Here is a 19,037-nt window from a genome sequence, read left to right as displayed (position 1 = left end):
GATCAGCTCGTCAGCAAAGCCCTCACTGGGTTGCCCCTCTGATGGCCTAGGGATGGGGCCAGGGTAGCCGAGAAAGGCAAAGGGAGATAGGATGAAGCCAGGGAACAGGCGGCTGCAGGAGCCCCTGAACCACCGAGGGGTCTCAGGGAGGAGACAGGTGAATGGCGGTGAGCAGGGGTAGGAGACACCTGGGAGATGGGTATGGAAGCTCTAGGTAGGAGGAGAGGGTTAACACTGACAGAAGCAGAAGCTAGGGGAGGACCAGAAGGGCAGGGCGAGGGGGAACTTGGGTTCCCTGGTGACCAGTGAGCAGTGGGGGTTGTGCAGGGGCCTTGGAGTGACGGAGGACCCACTGGTCAACCCAGCATGGCCCTGGGGGCCTGGCTTGGTCATGGCCCTGTGGCATTGCAGCCTGACACATGGCTCCAGAAATACTCCCAGGTTATCGTCAGGCCATCTGAGCTTATTTATAAATAAATCAAGGACTGGAAGATGGATGCTCTTCTCTGGGTGGATGCAGAGCAGACATGCAATTAGCAGAGGGCTGGCTGTATGCCAGGCACCGGGCTGGGTGGGGATGGAAAGATGCCCCAGGCCCGGTCCTGCCCTCTCAGATCACCTCTACCTGTATACCAACCCCGTCCCCATCAGCAGACCTGCCTCTGGGGCCACCTCTCTATGGGGACAAGGGGTGGGGCAGGACAGCAGGACTATAGGACCGAAGGAGCAGATGTCATTGAGCCTGGCTCACTGCCGGGGGTTTCACAAGTGTAAAGGAGACCAATCTTTGTCCATCAACTCCAGTGGGCAAAAATAGAACTTTCTCAGTTTTCTGTACCTTTAATTCTGACTCCGCTCTCTTGGGATGGAGAAACCTAAGCCTTGTTTTTTTCTGGATCTTCCCCACAACTTGCCCGGGCTATCAGAGATTCACATGGCACTGTGATATCTGGGGGAGCCCATGTGGTCTTCAGCTTTGCTCCACAGAGTGGTGGCCAACGGACTTCTGTGCTTCGCTGGAGGTGTGAGCTCTGCAAGGCTGTCTGTGGTCCTGCTCGTCTAGAAAGATCCCTATAGCCATTTCTCCTCTGGGCTACCCCACCATCCAGGACTGGATGGGCAGCAGGGCACTCATGCCTCTCGCTGGAACCTTGTGTATCCTGCTCATCGCTTGCCCTCCTTGTCTCCCCAGACTGAGGGAAGTCTTGCTTCCTTTTCTGTTTTCTCCCAAGCATTTTGTTTACACCGGAATTCTTGTCCCCATCCCTTCCCCCCCACACACACACAGCCTCTGGAAACCCAAGCCAGGAAGATTCTAAAATTTTTCTGCCCACCTCTGAGAATGTGAACCAGTAGGCTGAGGAGGAAGGACAAAAGAAGTGGGGGGCAGATTAATAGATCAGAAAATATTCTCCTGAACACACAAATCATTTAATCCTCACCCAAATCCTGGGGGATGTTACTATGCCCATTTTATAGATGAGAACACTGAGGCCCATAGAGGTAAGGGGCACGCCCACGCTAGATTTGGGTCCAAAGTTCGCTCTATTTCCCCCACAATCCTGCTTCAACTCAGGATCCCGTGCTGTCCTCTGTGGCCACGGGCACTCGGCAGGCACCCCCTGCTCCCCAGATGGCATTTGTGGGCAACGTTGTCTTCTCCTGTCTCCCCACTTAATCATCCCCAGCTTTCCAGCCCCACCCTCCAGCTAGGCAGTCAGTGGTGACAGTGCCCATCAGGGCTGGTGGAGAGCTGCCCCTCACGCTGCCCTGGGCCCTGCTTGTCCATGAAGCAGCTAATCTGTATGCATTTCAGCCCTGACTTTCCAGAGGCAGGGAGCCCTCCCTACCGGCTCAGTGAACAGGAGCCCCATTTACAAAGCTCCTCCATCGCTTATTTCACTGGACACCTCCTCACCCCCAGCTGAGGCAGTGAGCTCTGGGGTCAAGATCTAAACCTACCAGGAACGCACAGTGACCCGAGTTCTGAGCTTTGTCCCTTTCCCACCAGAGCCCCAGAAGGAGTCTGGTGCCCGGACGCCCTCCCTTCTTCCCATCCCTGCCTTACCTGTGCAGGCCTTCCCCCTACTCAGAGCAGGAGCCTGGAGGGAAGTGGGGTCTGAGGCCCTCCACTCACACCCTGGACGGTGCAAAGGGGGTCCCTGGAAGCAGCCAGGAGCCGCACAGAACCACCTGGCTGCCCTGGCCGCGGTCCCTGCAGCCCAGCGCACACCTGTGCTGATTGCCTGAATGTTTTCTCTTTCAATCAATTGACTTTTTTTTTTCCCATCATGCTGTACATTAGATCTTAGACTCATTCACCCTTCAGAACTGCAACTCAGTGCCCTTTGGCCAACCTCTCCCCACTTCCCCCCGACCCCAGCCCCCAGTGACCATTCTACTTTCTGCTTTGGTAAGTTTGAATCTTTCACATTCCACATGGGAGTGAGGTCACACGGCATTTAGCTTTCTGTGTCTGGCTTAGCTCATTTAGCATACTGTCCTCCGGGTTTATCCATGTTGTCACAAGAGGCAGGATTTCTTTCTTTGTTAAGGCTGAGTAATACTGCATTTGTAATCCTCCTCGTCCATTCATTGTTCGATGGACACGTAGGCTGTTTCCACACCTTGGCTATTGCGAACCATGCTGCAGTGGACATGGGAGTGCAGAGATCTCCCTCTCTGAGGTCCTGATTTCATTTCCTTTGGGTATATACCCAGAAGTGGGATTGCTGGATCATATCGTAGTTCTATTTTTATTTATTGAGGAGCCTCCGTACTGTTTTCTATGATGGCCAGTTTGCATTCCCCCGATAGTGTATGAGGGTTCTCCCGCCACTTTTTTAAATTAATTTATTTTTTTCGGAGAGAGAGAGAGAGAGAGAGAATATGAGCAGGGGGAGGGGCAGAGGGAGAGGGAGAATCTCAAGTAGACTCTGCGCTGAGCGCAGAGCCCAACACGGAGCTAGATCTCTGGGCCTTGAGATCAGGACCTGAGCCGGAAACCAGAGTCAGATGCTCCACCGATTGAGCCACCCAGGGTTCCCTTTTCTTCAACTGACTTTTAATTTTTAACTTAGCTTCCTTCTAAACAATAATAGCTATAAAATCACCGATGTGATATGCTCGTCCTATAATTGCTTAATATATATTAAAGTATCTTTTTTTAAAAACGTGTAACTATTAAAATTGAAAGCAGTCAACCAGTAGGGCTAGAAGAGCATGCCACTGGGGATGGGAGCACTAGGTCTGTTCCCAGTGCTGAGGCTGGAAGAGATTGTGGCCCTGTCACAGCATGATATCGTGCTCAAGACACGAGCAATGCCACGTGGAGGCAGAAGCATCAGGTCGGCTGCTACCAAGGGTCAGCCTGGAGGGTGGGATACCAGCTCCACCAGTATCAGCTCTGTCCCCCTGCACGTGTCACTTTGCCTCTCGGAGCTTGGGTTCCGCATCTCCATCACCTCTGCTGTGGGGCAGTGACCTTACCCAACCCTTGCAAGCTCCACGGTGTCTGATGCGTGTCCAGGCTTTTCTCTCTGCAGGGCTGATATGAAGGGCGTGTCAGTGAACCGGCCGCTAGGGGACCCCACTCACCTTGAGGGGAGCCTGCTCCCCCCTTACCACCAGCCCCCTCCTCCACCGCCTTCTGACAGCACTGGGGCAGTGTCTCCGTGGGTCCAGCCTGACATGACCCAGGTCAGGAAGCCTGCCAGATGCCCTGGTACCTTCCCCATCTGTCTGGCCACTGGACAGGGCTTGTCTGGCCTCATGGGCGGGAGCCCTGGGCCCAGGCCCTGGCTGACCTGGCTGGGCCCAGCCCTGAATTCATTTCTCCCAAAGGGAGGAAAGAGGCCCCTGAATTCTTACACAGCTGGGAAGTGCCCCAACCGCTTCTAATACAAGACATGCGGCTCCTTGTAAATGAGGCACCCTGCTGTCATACGGAGACTTCTGCAGAAGGAGAAAGGACCTGGGTCAGCGTCATCCTCCAGGCTCCAGATGCTGGAATAACTCAAGTAGACAGACACAGTGGGTCATCTGTTACAGGTCTTCCCAGACTGGTGTCGCCATCCCAGGGCCATCTGGGGAGGCCAGAGTCACTGGGAGCCTGCAAGCTCTGAGAGACCCTGCTCAGGCCTGGCGGGCAGCATCCACGGCTGGAATGTGGACGACCAGTTGCCTGGACGGTGGTAAACCCTGCCTGGGTGCTCTGGGAGGAGCTCAGACGGACAGCTCCAGCCCCTCCTCTTTCAGGCCTCCCTGTGAGAGTTGGGGTGAAGGTTCAGGGACATCCAAGGGGTTGCTCATCTCCCACATTCCTCGAGTGACACAGACCCTGGTCCTCAGTCCCAAGATGCTTCCACCGTCCTGGGCAAGCCCCGTCCAAGCCCTGCCTCTGTGTCCAAGCTCTCTCTCATTCTGTACCAGCAACCTTGCCCTGGGCCCACGGTCTGTCTGTCACTCAGGGGCGGCTCTACCTCCAGAGCCCCCAGCCGGGCATCCTGACTTCCCACTTCCGCTCTCCCCCTATCCCTCTGGGGGCCGACCTCCCTGCAAGAGGAGAGCCCCAACTGCCTTCAGCCCAGCTCTCTGCATCCTCCCTCTTTCCTTCCTGGCCCAGCTTCACACCCTGCCTCCCCGCCACCTCCTGGCCCCTCTCCAGCTCCCCTAGCCTGGCTCCATGAGGAAGGCTCTTGGAAGCTGGGATTGGTGCCCCCGAGGAGACAGGGCAGGTGGGTGAAGCCTGGGAGGTGGCATGGAGCAGTGTAGTTGGACAGCCCCTTTCCAGCCCCTGCATTTCCTGGGCTGTGGGACTCCAGGAACCTGCTTCTCTTCTCTGCTTCATCACTTCATTTATAAAACAAGGACAGGGCCAGTTGCCTTGGAGCACTGCTGTGGGTTAGATGAGCTCATGTGTGTGAAAAGCACAGGGTGATGGACTCTCACTAGCACAAACCAGAGCTGACAGGCCGAGGACTGGAAGGCCAGCACCTTAACGTGGAATCCAGAAGTCAGTGCTCAGACCAAAGCCTGTTTCCGAGGAATGCATGTGGGGAAACAGACTCCTGTTTTAACACAGTATCACTCCTGGGCCCCTCCCAACACCAATTAAATCAGGATCCCTGGGTGTAGGGCCCAGTTCTGTATGTTCTGCTGATGCCTGGGTGGCTCAGTCCATTGAGTGTCTGCCTTCGGCTCAGGTCAGGATCCCAGGGTCCTGGGATCGAGCCCTGCATCGGGCTCCCTGCTCCGCGGGGAGCCTGCTTCTCCCTCTCCCTCTGCCGCTCCCCCTGCTTGTGCTCTCTCTCTCTGACAAATAAATAAATAAATAAATAAATAAATAAATAAATAAATAAAATCTTTTTAAAAATTTAAAAAAATAATAAAGCTCCCTAGATAGTTACACTGTGCAGCCAGGCTGGAGGCCCCCTGCTGTCGAGTCTAATGCAAGCTGAGGCCAAGAGGTGTTCTGTCTTCTGCTCTAGAGAAATCCAGACTTGCCCTGGTGACACTTACATGAGATAATGTGTGTTCCCTCCTTCCTTCACACCTTCAACGTGAGCGCTTACTGTGTAGATGGCAGAGTCGAAGGCCCCAAAGATAAAAAGCCACATTAGACCCCACTGGTTCCTGATCTCGAAGAGTCAATACCGCACGGGAACTCCAAGGAGGCCGGAGTGTTGGGGATGGTGACAGGCTGTATGGGGGGAGGCCCTTGGCCCACGCTCTCTCCCTGTCTAATGTTGTGTTCGTCTTGGCAGGTTGCGAGGGGCTGTGGGACAACATGAGCTGCTGGCCCTCCTCCGCGCTGGGACAGACTATGGAAGTGGGGTGCCCCCCATTCCTCCGAATGCTCACTGGCAGAAATGGTAACCACTCAGCCCACGGGTCCCGGCTGTGAGGCAGTGGGTGGCCCTCTGGGTGGGGCCCTGGCCTGGAGACCAAAGAACCTCTGGGGACAAGTGGTGAACGGACTAGTGGGAGGTGGTCCTTGTTGGGGCCTGGAAGCCTGGCTTGGGGGCGTGAGGTGGGCTCCATTCGCAGGGTCCCAAGGAAGGGGGCCAGGAGGCAGTGTACTAGGAAGTGATAAAGGAGACTGGGCTTGCTTCTCTCTGTCCCACATCCCCAGTTGGGTTCCCCTACTTCCTTCCATGTTTCTGCCCCCTTAGCAACCAGACCCCTTGTTCCAGCCGCCAGGTCTGGGTCCCACATGGCACAACCTAGCTTTCCAGAACACTTACTTTCTATGTGTCCATTCTGCCAGGCCCTGCTGATAAACTGTGCCCTCCCCGAAAGCCCCTCGCCTCCTGGGTGATCTCTTGCCTAAGGAAAACTGCAGTTTACAAGGATTTTCTTAATTTGAGGCAGGGAGGGAGGGAGACTGTGTCAGACAGGGGATATTCAGGGACTAACATTGGCTAAAGCCCCACCTGCCAGGCATTTTTATATACACAGGCTCATTGAACCATCACAACTCCCCTGCCAATCACAGAACTTGTCTCCTCCACTTGACCCAGGAAAAAGCAAAAATAACGGGGAGTTAAGAGGGGTTTAGCACTTTGCCTAAGGTTCACGGCTAGAAGATGGAGAATCTAAGATTCCAACTCACATTTCTCCGACTTCAAAACCAGTGCCCTGTCCTTCGATGCCATGGTCAAGGTGGGACTACAGCCTTGTGTTGGGGGGGGGGGTGATGCTGGGTGGAGGCAAGGTGGTTTCATGGCTTTTGGCCCCTGTCCTCCGTGAGGTCATTTAAAGTCGAAAGCCTCACCTGGCCCTGCTAACCCCTCCCCTCATCTATGTGGGGCAGGAAACACTGGCCAATGAGGCCCTTCACAAGAACAAACCAGAAAAGATGACTTTACACTAAAACCCACCAGCATCCCAAAGCCAGGTAAGGAAAGGTTGACCAGCGAGGAACACAAGACCATGCAGGGTGGGCGAGGAGTGTAAATTCCTAGTACACATGCGCACACGCACGCACACACACACACACACACACACACACACACACACACACAAACACACACAGATCTGGGGAGCACATTGTGGTAGCTCACAGTCCCGCTCAGCCTCCTGGATGCCCTGCAGACAGGAACTGCAGGGGACCGGGGAGATAGGTCTGAGTCCGCCTTCTCCACTTACTGCTTGGATAACGTCCGCTGCCGAAACAGACAGATGTCCCAAATCTCAAAGCCTTCGTACATGTGTATAATGCCTGCCCGCCTAACGAGCAAACCGGGCGCTCCTGATGAGCACCAGGCCTGAATATGATCCCACTTCTGTCCACATTGCCTCTGCCAGAATTCAGTCATGTGGCGACACTGACCTGCAAGGGACGAGGGAAAGTGTGGTCCAGCCAGGGGTCAGTCTCCCAGGCCTGAGAGCCCAAGTTACTCATTCTCGGCCTTGATTTTCTTATCTGGAAAATGGGGAGAATAAACAGGACCAGTCTATAAGGTTGTGCTTGGAAATGAATTTCAAATATCTTCCTTTGTCCTTTCTCTTCCTCTCTTCTCCCTTCTTGCCTCCCCTCCTCCACACCTGCAAACACATGCCAGCAAACTTACCAACAGTCTTTTTCTCCCAGCGTGACCCTTCCACGTCTATGTCTGGGGTCCATGGAGCTCCCGACACACGAGATTAATCCACACATGGTTGACCTACGGCAACGTGCTGGTCAGGTGCAAGGCCAGGACAGATCCTGGACTCCCCATCCAGTGCTCCTCCCTCGCTGACCGAGCTCTCCAGTTGGAGGGACTTGAAGCTCTCCTCCTTTCCCAGCCTTCCCTTCACAACCCTCCCAGAGCCGCAGTGCCTCTGCCTCTCCTATCAACGTCCCTCCTACCTGTCCGCAGAGGGGCCAGGCAGGGCCATGCTCCTGGCCAAATCCTTCCCAATCAATTGCTAGAACGCCTGCCTGCCTCATTAACTAGTAGCCCACTGACTCCTTTTTGAGGATCCCCAACCCTTTAATTGCTCAAGACCCCCGGAGTTCACCCAGGAGTTCATTTCTAGGTCTGCCGTTGTGGGGGAGGAAGTTGGGGTGAAAGGCATACCTCTGCTGCAGTTTCTTCTTGATGCCACATGGTGTCGCTGTGGGGCTGCAGGAGCCACCCCTCTACCAGTCCACAGGGAGGCCCTGCCCACCCCCCCCCCCCGGTGCTCTGCCCTTGCTGGGGGGCAGTGTCACTAACCCCCCCACCCAGGGACCCCAGGGCCACTCTGTTCATACCCATCCCCAAGCCCAGGGCACCAGCCAGGCCAGGAGCACGGGTCAGGACCAGCCCGCCTCAGTTAGCCACCAAGAACCATCTTCCTACCACCATGTTCCCTCCCCATAGATCCCAGCCCCCTGGACTCCTCTCAGGAAGGAAGGCTCCCCTCAGTGGTTTCCCACAGGACTCCAAGGCGCCCCAACCCAACCCAGGGAGGAGCGCCCGGTGAGGACAGTCTGGTGTTTTGGACCGACCCTTCCTTTTGAGAGAAGAAAATAATAATAATAAATTATTTCCCAGGGCCCCCACTACAGGAGCCCAGACAGGATGGTTGTCCATGTGACTAGAGAAACTGCAGGCCAGAATCTGTCCCCAGATATTTTTCTGTGTGTGCCAAGGTCTAGAATGTTCCCTCCAGGATGCATTCCTTTGATTCTTAATGGGGCACTGGTCTTCCAGAGTTCCTTGTTAGAAAACACACTTCTGCGGCAGGGTCAGACTTTGGCATTTCCCTGAGCCTTAACTCAGTAGAGAGGTTCCTTATAACCTGGTAAGTTCCCAGAGCCTTTTGAGAATTGGATAAAAGCTTTGGACTGGCTCTTCCCCAAACTGCACATACGTATATGCTCAAAATTACTGTCTGTACCTTCAGGGGCCCTTGAGGTATACGTTGACCTGAACCTGGGTAAGGACGGGGCCCCGTCCTATTAGGGATTAGCCCCAGGGGAAGTGGGTGGGGTTGAAGGGACTCCAGAGAGAGCCCAACCCTTGTCTTCTCAGCAGTTCTGCCGAAAGCCCGGGCAGCAAAGGGCACTGTCTTTTTAGTCACACCGGGCGCCTGTCCTGGATCACATGCAGCATCTGTCTGGAGAATCCCACTGGGTCAGTGAGGAGAAGGCCCCAAAACAGGCAGCCCAGCCCAGCCCAGCCTCTAGGGACACACTGGCTGATAACCGGTTCTGGGCTCCAGGGAGTTTGTGTTCTCTTAATCCAACTTCCCATCCAACCAAGCCGAAATTGGACCACCATGTTTTCCCGTCTGACAACCTAGCTCCCTTGATTTAACTATAGAAATCTTGCACCCCCTCCTAAATTCCATGCTTCCAAGCCCCACCACCGCTGCTCCATTTTGGAAAGGCTGAAAGGAGGAGCGAGTCACACTCCCGGCCCCGGCAAGCACCAGTCTGGGCCCTTCCTGGTGCTATCATGTTCCCTGCTCGGTCCTGCAAGTGGGTGGTTATTGTCACTGGGCACAGAAAAGTGAGGTACCTAAGCTCACACCCAGACGACCAAGAGGCAGGGCTGGGGTTCACACTCAGATCTGGCTAGCTGGAAACCTGTGCTCCCGGTCTCAGAAGCCTTCAGGGGCCGGGCATTCCTGGATGTGGAAGGCCGAGGTCTCCTGACGGTAGAAGCTGCCCCGGGACTGCAGGGAGGGAGGCACAGTGAAGAGTCACATCCTGGCTGCGCCCTGTTACCCAATCCTGGGTCTTGGTTTTCTTGTCTGGAAAATAAGCCAGTCACTGAGAGCTGGGAGGATTAGATCAAAATCTGGAAATGAGCATAGTGGCTGGTTCCAGAAATGCCAGCCACAGTTCTCGAGTTCAGCGGAAGCCATCTGACCCTGAACCCTGTGAACCAGTGGTCCAGACCCGAGGCCTGTCAGAGAGGAGCATGTAAGGCAACCGGGGTGGCTAAGGCCCCTGGGGAAGGTACAAATTAGAGCAGAGTGGGTGTCAGAGCTTCTATCTCCAGGGCTGCGACCAGTCCCCCGGCACCTCTGCCACATGGGCAGCAGCCAGATCCTGGGACAAGCGCTTGGCCCTCCTCTGGAGTAGAGGATGCAGCTGGGCCGTCAGTCCATGGAGGGCGACTCCTCCTGGTCGCTTCCCAAGGCTTCCTTCACGGCTGGCAGCTCCCCTTCCCCAGTCTTCGGATTTCTGCTCCAAAAGCTCTGTGTGGGCAAACTTCCCTGTTCCCTTATAGAAGAATTTAGAGCAGGCTCTTCTCCACTCAGTTGCTGTTCTGGCCCACCAGCCAGCAAATGGATGAGCAAGGGCTCTGGGTTGGGCCCCGGAGCCCTCGGGAGCTCATCAGCTGCTAGGGGAGGCAGGGAAGCCAGCCACCACTGTGTGAAGGGCACGGGACTTGGCCTTGGCCTTGTGCGGGGAGGAGAACGGGGCCGGCGGTGAGCTCTGCGGGAGGATCGCAGCTCTCCTGTGATTTACAATGCAGAGAAATGCGGAGGTGTTGCTGGGAAGACTGAAAAGTCCTTCCTTTCTGGGAGGGGTGGCCCCCTGGACGGTCTACCTCAGTGCCCCTGCTCTGCTGGGGGTTTTCAGGTGCTGGGGAGCAGGGCGGGAAGTGAGATTTGAAATAGAACTTCCTCGGTATGGGACATTTCACTGTGGGAATGGCTGGGTCCTTGCCAACCATGCCAGGTTCTCGGGGAACCCACCCATTAAATGGCAGTGGGTCCTGGGATCAGTACATAGTAGGAGGAGAAAGCAGGAGAAAGAAAGGGGATTGGTACATAGTGTGTGGCTGAGAGTGAGGGTCTGAGACCCCGGGGTTCAACTCCCATTTCCTGTGCTGTGATCTTATGCAGATTATTTAACCATGGTGTGCCTCAGTTTCCCCAACTGTAAAATGGATGCAGTATTTACATGTTATAATATGTTTTACTATAAAGGTAACTGCTTAGTTCATAGTCTTGTTAGGGTTAAAGGAGTCGCTACCTGTCACAGGCTGAGGACAGTGTCTGGCACATAGTAATCACCAGGTATTATTATAGTAGAGCACGGGATTTTATAATTGAGCAAATACACAATCCTTAAAGAGTGAGATCAATGGGGTTTTTTTGGTTGGGGGTATATAATCAGAATCGCTTGGGACCACTGTCCTTGAGCACGACACTTGGCCCCTTGTATCATATGGGACACTGTAATCCCTTGCAAGAGCACTGGGGTGCTGCCATTGCGAAGGTTTATATTCATCTCCTGCGAACACCCAAGGGGTCAAGGAGCACCCCCTGTTTTGGGAAAACCCACAAAAAACCAGAAGTGGCACCTCAGCCAGTGGGTGTGGAGGATGGGCAGGGGGGTCCCCCCTGGAGCACTGAGGGAGCTTGATGCTGAGATTGGAGCCCCAGAAGGGAAGGTGAGGGGAAGGGTGGGAGCGGACAGGCCTGGGGTGAAGCCCTGGTGCCCTGGGGCCTGAGAGACCCCTGGAGTGGGGCTGGGCGTGGGGGCAGCCAGCCGGGCTGGGGAGCGGTGACCAGAAGCTCTGCAGGGTTGGGAGTGCAGTGGGGGAGAGCTGCTGTGACCATAGGGGACTGCGGTGTGTGTCAACCCTGTCTGTGGAGCCCTGTGCCTGGCACAGAGGGATATGGGAGTGGGCGAGGCTATGGGACCCCGGGGAGAGGACAAGTAGTGCTTGGAGGCTGCACAGGGCATTTGTTCAGAGCTGGCCTGTTTGTAGATCGAGGCCTCGGGGGTCCACAGGTCTGTCTCTCTCTCACCTGTGCACACACATCTGCATCTTTGCCCTTTTTTTTTTTTTAAGATTTTTATTTATTTGAGAGAGAGCGAAAGTGAGAGAGATCACAGAGGGAGAGGGAGAAGCCCACTCCCCGATGAGCAGGGAGCACTATGTGGGACTCGTTCCCACGACCTGAGCCAAAGGCAGATGCTTAACCGACTGAGCCACTCAGGCGCCCCTTTCCCGCTCCTTCTTACTGACCCTTACATATTCTTCAAGGATCGGCTGGGCCAACTGGGAGCTGACCTTGTGGTTCAAAGAAAGGCAGCTGGGGCCCAGCGATGGGGAAGCGCCACGCCGCCCCTAAGGTGTGGCTGAGGGTACCCGGGACCCCAGGCCATCTGTCCCCAGTCCCCACTGCTCACCTGCAAGATGCTTGGCCCCCCACAGGTTCCATGTTTCGAAACTGCACACAGGACGGCTGGTCGGAAACCTTCCCCAGGCCTGACCTGGCCTGTGGGCTTAACGTGAACGACTCGTCCAATGAGAAGCGGGTAAGCCTGTCTGCCCTTCTTTCCCTGGCTGGGGGCCTAGAGGGTGAGAAGACAGAGTGGAGCCAGCCCCGGGGCAAGATCAGGGGACCAGGAGCTGCTCCTGCCACCCCCGCCCCGCTCATCATCCGGGGTTCGCTGGGCCTGCCTCACTGCCCTGGTCTGTCAGCCTGGAGATGGTGTTCACGAAGATCCGGGCGCAGTGAGAACCTCCCTGGGCCGCCACGACACTGGGGGTGATTTAGTCATGAGAGCAAAGGAGAAGCAACGTGCTGGCTAAATGCCCGGAGCCAGGCTGGTGAGTCTGAACCCTGACTGTGACCTTGGCGGGGGTCGGGAGGACTTAACTTCTCTGTGCCTCGGTTTCTCCATCAAGGAAATGGGGCTGATCATGGTTCTGACCTCACAGACTTGCCAAGAGAACCAAACGAGGTAATCCAGGGAAGTGGTGAGAAGGGTGAGCGGCCATAGGAAGTGCTCAATAAATGTTTGCTCTCAGGGCATCTCGGACTCTGAGGGGAAGGAGAGGGAGGGTGGCTGCAGGGCAGGCCTGATTTGAGAGAGGACGCTGAGCCTGAGCGGTGCGCTGAGCTTCTCCGGGTGCCTCCAGAGGCCTCCCCTGAGGGGCCATTAGTTTCAGAGAGCCCTTCCATCCTTACTCTTCCTGCCTGATTCAAACACATCCTTCAAGACTCCATTCCAGCCCAGCAACTCCAGAAAGCCCTTTCTCCCCGCCTCCCCGCTCCCAGGAAGGACTGCCTTAATATGCTGTGTTGGCCTCCAAAATATTACCCACTGCGTTAAACAAAATCATCATCATGTGCCATGGGCATCCATCTCTCTCACTAAAATGCAAGCTCTTCAAAGGCATGAATTCACTTAACAAACATTTATCAAGCACCTACTGTGAGCCAGGCATGGGTCAAGGTGTAGGGATATTGCAGGGACAAATCAGAATCGTATTCATTTTCAGGCCCCCAGGCCCCAGCACAATGCCTGGCACTTACCAGGTGCCCACTGAATGTTTGTTGTTGTACTGAACACCTACCATGTGCCGGTTGCGGGATACATAATGACGCTAAACCCTCAGAAGAATCCGTTGTAAGGTCGTTATTTTCTTCATTGTGCAGATGAGGAACGTGAGGCTCAGAGGGGTGAAGGGACACGCTCAGAAACTAGTGGAGGCAGGAGTCAAACCAAGTTAGTTCCAAAAAGAGCCTGAGTCCTTCCTCTAGCTTTTGCTGCCTCCCTGGTATGGTGCGCGTCCCCCTGGGAGATGCTCTTTTGCAGCCCCGTGGGCTAAACTCCCCAGTGGGAATCTGGATGGACAGGCTTGCTGGTCCCTTGGAGGATGGAGTGGGGGCATGTGAGAGTAGCATGGGGGGGAAGCAGCAGAGTGAAGGGAGAAGATGAGGTTGGGAGACAGACCATACCCACTTGTGAATTTTTTCTAGGACTCCTCTCTCTAGCCAGTCAGTCCTGCTCTGTACGAGGGAGACTGATCGGGGGACCAAGCTGGAGACTCGGGTTTCTTCCCTCCCGGGGCTTGTCATCCAGTTGGGGGACACACAGGGGGTCTTCGGGTCTGGCCAGAGTGGGGTACCTTAATAACGAGACCCGGCAAGCATTGATCAGTGTGTACAGATGGTTTTGGAAGAGTGGATGGGCTCTGACCCCCGCAGGTGACCATTTCTCTCATTGACTTCTATGAGGACAGGAAGTTTATGTGATGACATTGGCAAAATCCATAAAATTAAGAGAGAACATTCTTATGATGGATGGCAGCACAGAGGTTCGAAAGGATGCTCTGGGCTGCAAGAAACAGAAATTTCCAACTTGCCTAATAAACAGGTGTGGCTCATATAACTGGGGATGCAGAGAACAGGTTTCAGAACTCTTTGATAAAGCAGCACTGAGAAGCTGCCCAAGGACCAGGTTCTTTCCATTTCTCCTCCTGCTATCCTGGTGGCTTCTTCTCGAGGCTGCCACTTCTCGATTTGGATGACGGCCTTGGTGATGACAGCTACATGCTTCCCCATGCCTGCTTGTCCAGGAGGAGGGACAGCCAGACTTCCTATGGCTCCTTCCCAAGAGCGAGAAAGCTTCTTCACCCAAACCCCAGCAAGCTTGTCCTCACATCTCACTGGCCCAAAGTGACTGGAGCCTGCCCACCCCTGGACCATCCCTGGCAGAGGGCTGGGATACAGGATTGTCCTAGGCCAGTGGTTCTCAAACCTTTTGGCCTTGGGACCCTTTGACACCCTTAAGAATTATTGAGGACCCCACGGAGCTTTTGGTTTTGTGAGTTCTGTCTACTGAAACCACATCGGAGACACTGTTGGCTTAGACTCATCAGCTGGGGAAGAACAGAGCCCAGGGCCTTAACCATGATATTCATCCAGGGTTGAAACTTAAAATCCCAAAACAAGGAGCTGAAGTTTGACAAAGGTAAATGCAAAGTTTGGACTTAACTCAGAATATTAATTGGCCAAAAGTAGTGGAAAGGAGACCTACCTTGGCTTCAACTCACATTAAAAAAAAAAAAAAAAAAAAAAAATTAAAATCCCTAAGATCAGAAAGGTTTCCAGGCCATGTGATTTACTGGTGCCTAGATGCTGGTCCACAAGCTTTGTCTTGTACTCAGAGATTTGAATCATCCTGTCTCTTATTGTTGAAATGTTTTTTTTCTTCTAATCAAATGATGATGGAAATCAGCATTTGTTGGCTGTCTTTTTTTTCGATTTCCTTCCTTGGCACGTGCCATTGTAGTCACTGACAAAAGCCCACAGTGGACTCAGATTAGCAGAAAGGACCAGGCTGATGCTTGGGTAAATAAAATGGGGTTTGCTTACCTAGAGCTGAGGTTGGCACACTATGGCCCTTGAGCCAAACCCAGCCCACCACCTGCTTTTGCTAATAAAGTTTTATTGAGACATAGCTATGGCAATGTGCACTATGAGCAGAGCTGAGTGATTACAAGAGCCCCAATGGGCACCCAAAGTCTAAAACACTTATTATCTGTCCCTTTACAGAAAAAGTCCTGCTGACCCCTGATCTAGAGGATGCAGAAGGAAGGTGGCCCAGTCAGGAAACATGGCAGAGAGACAGGCAACTTGATCCAGGACAGACAGCAGTGAGGCTTCTGGACCGCAAGCCCCCTGGGAGGTGGTGCCCGTTGCAGATGTGGAGGGCGGGTGCACTGAGGTCACATCAGGCCTCCTGGGAGCAGGGCTCTTTCTGGATCAGAACTTACACACATAACGCAGGGACAAGTGGAGTTAGCTGGTGTCCTGAGGGTTCCCTGGCAGACAATCCGCCCAGCCTCAGGACAATGCAGAACATTCAGCCTGAACGCCCCCTACTGTCACCCCGTGCCTCCTCATGCTGTCAACAGACTGGCCCAAATCTGCTTCTGAACTGAGGGCTGCTAGCCAGGTGGTCCTAGGAGTGAGGCTCCTAGGCTCTCATCTACGTTCCTGAGAGGTGGCTCCTGGCTTCTGGGATCACAGTCACACCAGTGGTGACGCTCAATGTCACATGGCAGCCATCCCATCAAATGTTGCCTCTTGCTCTCAGAAAAGTTTTGGTCACTCTGAGTCAGATATCTTTTTGGTAGCTTCCTCCCCCTGGAGCTAATGCTTCTACCTGTCAATCGTTCTAATACTGTTCTTTCCTAAGTTTATTTGTTTCCTCGGGGTGCAATGTACCCAGTTTTTTCATGCACTCTTCCCTTCTCTGGAAATGTTCCAGTTTATTAATGTGTCTCTTAAAATAGCATGCCCAGAACTGGACGAAACACTTCAAACGTTCCAGTGTTGCCTGGTGTCCCACAGCACTCCGTTACTGTAACTGAGAATGCAATATAGCTTCTTTATAACTCATACTTCCTGCCGTGATCTTGGACCCATGACTCCTGTTGAAGGGTGGATGCTGGGGGTGAGGGGTAGAAGTGGGGAAAAATTAACATGCTCTGAGTGTCTTGTAAGTGTCAGGCACTGTCTAGATACTCTAACTGATACTTCATTTGTTCTTCTGACAAGCCTGCAAGTTAGATATTATCCCCCATTTTGCAGATGAGGAATCTGAGGCTCAGAGAAGTTAAGTAATTTGCCCAAGGTCACATAGCTGGTGAGTAACAGTCCTGGGTTTGGAAACCTCGTCTCTCGGCTCTGAAGCCTGCATTCTTTCCCTGCAGTACAATTCTTAATGCCATGGAGCTTGGGACATTTGAACCTCAAGGTCATTTTCATATGAAGAGCTGTCAGCAAGGTTTCCCCAATACTATTCTTGTGCCTGTTTTTTTTTTTTAATTAATTACCTTTTTCTTCTGGTTATAAAATAGTACTCACCCCCTGGAGAGAAGTGAGAAGTGTAGAAAAAAATAAAATAAAAATAACAACTCTGTCCACAAACTTATCATCCAAAGTTAACCATTATTAACCTCTAACACATCTTTTTACAGTCTTATGGTCTATGCATGTATGAGATTGAACCACATGAAATGGCCGGTACTCAATCATTTGACCTACCAAAGAGGGCAATTTCATGTAATTCAACTTAAAACTTTTTTCCAACAGATAGCAGGAATCACACTGGACATATAAAATTTGTATTCTGGGGGTGCCTGGGTGGCTCAGTCGGTTAAGTGTCTGCCTTCCCCTTGGGTCGTGATCCCAGGGTCCTGGGATCGAGCCCCGCATCGGGCTCCCTGCTCGGCGGGAAACCTGCTTCTCCCTCTCCCACTCCCCCTGCTTGTGTTCCCTCTGTCGCTGTGTTTCTCTCTTTCAAATATGAATAAAATCTTTTAAAAAAATTGTATTCTGCTTTTTCACTTAATGTTACATTCTTCGCACGTGCTGACATCTTTTAAAACTCTTGGGAAGCAGCATTTTAATGGCGGCATACATTAAAACAATGATTTAAAATAATTTAGTTAATTGTTCTATTGTTGGACATTTGAGTGTTTTTCACCACTAATCGTTCTGTGAGGAACATCTTGATGTATAAATATGCTTTTCCTTTTGTGCTTATTTCTTTGTGCGTGTGTGTGTGTGTGCGCGCGCGCACGCGCTAATTTCTTAGAATTAATTCCTAGAGGGGCGCCTGGGTGGCTCAGTCGTTAAGCCTCTGCCTTCGGCTCAGATCATGATCCCAGGGTCTTGAGATCGAGCCCCGCATCGGGCTCCCTGCTCCGCGGGAAGCCTGCTTCTCCCTCTCCCACTCCCCCTGCTTGTGTTCCCTCTCTTGCTGTGTCTCTCTGTCAAATGAATAAATAAAATCTTTAAAATCTTTAAAATCTTTAAAAAATAATAATAATGCTAGGCCTTAGGTACAGATAAATTCAATTTATTTCAAGTGGCTCCAAAGTAGGTCCAGAAAAGACTAATAGGGGCAATTTAAAAGTAATAGATTTTAGCTTCACGTGAGAAAAAATTACCTAATATTTTGCACCCTTGTATACCAGATGACGTCCTCAAAAGGCCAGGTGAGCCTATATCCCTGGAGGTATTCAAGCGAAGGCTTGAATTCAGGGTGATGGTAAGGGGCGCTACGCATGGGGTAGAAGTTTGAGTTGGCATCAGATGATCCCTGAGATCTTTTCCAAAGCCAAGGTGTTCCGAGTCTATGAACTGAGGTCCGCGGAATCTGATCAGCATAGCAGTCAGTATTGAAAGGTTCAAGCTGCCTGGGCAGGTACACTCTGAGGCAGAAAAAAGCCCAGCCACAGGGTGGATGGGACTGACACATGCCTCTCTCTGCAGCACGAGTACCTGATGAAGCTGAAGGTCATGTACACCGTGGGTTATAGCTCCTCCCTGGTGATGCTCCTGGTCGCCCTCAGCATCCTCTGTGCTTTCCGGTGAGAATACATTGCCAACTCTCTGCCTCCCCAGCCTTCCACAGGCGCAGAATTTGGGTCTCTTTAAATTACTCAGGCCAGAGAAAGGAAGGTCTGGGTGGGCCACTTGGGGACCTCTTGATCTAAACCTTACCTGTGGCCAAACACTGATGTTCCTGTGACCTTGTTCATATTTTTTATTCATTCCACAATTACTGCGCACAAGAAGGAACTTTACTGCACATGTACTATCTGTAATTTTCACACAATGCTATAAGATGGGTATCATTACCCCGTTTTACAAGTGTGTTAGCCAGACTCTTGGTTGCAAGAAACAGAAATCCACCTTAAGACAGTTTAAGTAAACAAAGGTGACCTGACCCACATAATTGGCAAGCTCAGGGCTGCTGGCTTTAGGAATGGCTGTATCTAGGTGCTCAAAGGTATCTGCAGAACTAGGTCTGTCTCCCTCCCTTTCTCAACTCTGCCTTGGCCTCATCCTCAGGTAGGCTTTCTGCAGGGGTGGCAGAGACAACCACCAGCAGCCTCAGGGGTACATTCCACCGCCTCGGCCACACCAGGACAAGGAGAGCCTCTTCCCCATTAGTTGCAATCGAAGTCCTGGGGTGGGGATAGGGGTAGGATATCTCATAGGCTAGGCTTGGGTCACATGCCCAACCTGAGCCAGTCACAGCAACCAGGGGTGGAGTACTCTGATTGGTCAGGCCTATCAAGAGGGTAGGAGGATGGAGTCACCCCCACTCAGAGCTGGACTGGGTTCCCCATAAGAAAGCTTGCTTCTGGTACCAGAAGACGGGGAAAGAGTAACAGACCTCTGACCCCTCCGGCAGAGGAGGAGACTCAGGCTCTGGAAGGTGAAAAGGCTTGCCCGAGGTCAAGGTCGTCTAGCTAAGAAGTGGCCGCGCGCCTGTGGCTCTGGCCCCC

At 53.0% G+C, this 19,037-nt stretch overlaps 1 protein-coding gene across 2 annotated transcripts in view; it reads left to right on the top strand.

Moving 5' to 3' along the window:
* Positions 1–19,037, top strand: part of SCTR (secretin receptor) — a 73,333-nt gene that overhangs the window by 35,054 nt on the left and 19,242 nt on the right. For both annotated transcript variants that reach the window (XM_073885114.1, XM_073885110.1), the window contains exons 3-5: positions 5,766–5,873; positions 12,153–12,256; positions 18,016–18,113. In XM_073885114.1, the coding sequence (XP_073741215.1) occupies positions 5,766–5,873; positions 12,153–12,256; positions 18,016–18,113 (310 nt within the window). The remainder of the gene's footprint in view (positions 1–5,765; positions 5,874–12,152; positions 12,257–18,015; positions 18,114–19,037) is intronic.

This window comes from Callorhinus ursinus, unplaced genomic scaffold, assembly GCF_003265705.2.
Source record: "Callorhinus ursinus isolate GAN/ISIS: 27379988/994484 unplaced genomic scaffold, GSC_fseal_2.0 scaffold2, whole genome shotgun sequence".
Taxonomy (NCBI): domain Eukaryota; kingdom Metazoa; phylum Chordata; class Mammalia; order Carnivora; family Otariidae; genus Callorhinus; species Callorhinus ursinus.
The sequence above is the reverse complement of the archived record's forward strand: the minus strand, read 5'-3'. Positions and strand labels throughout refer to the sequence as shown.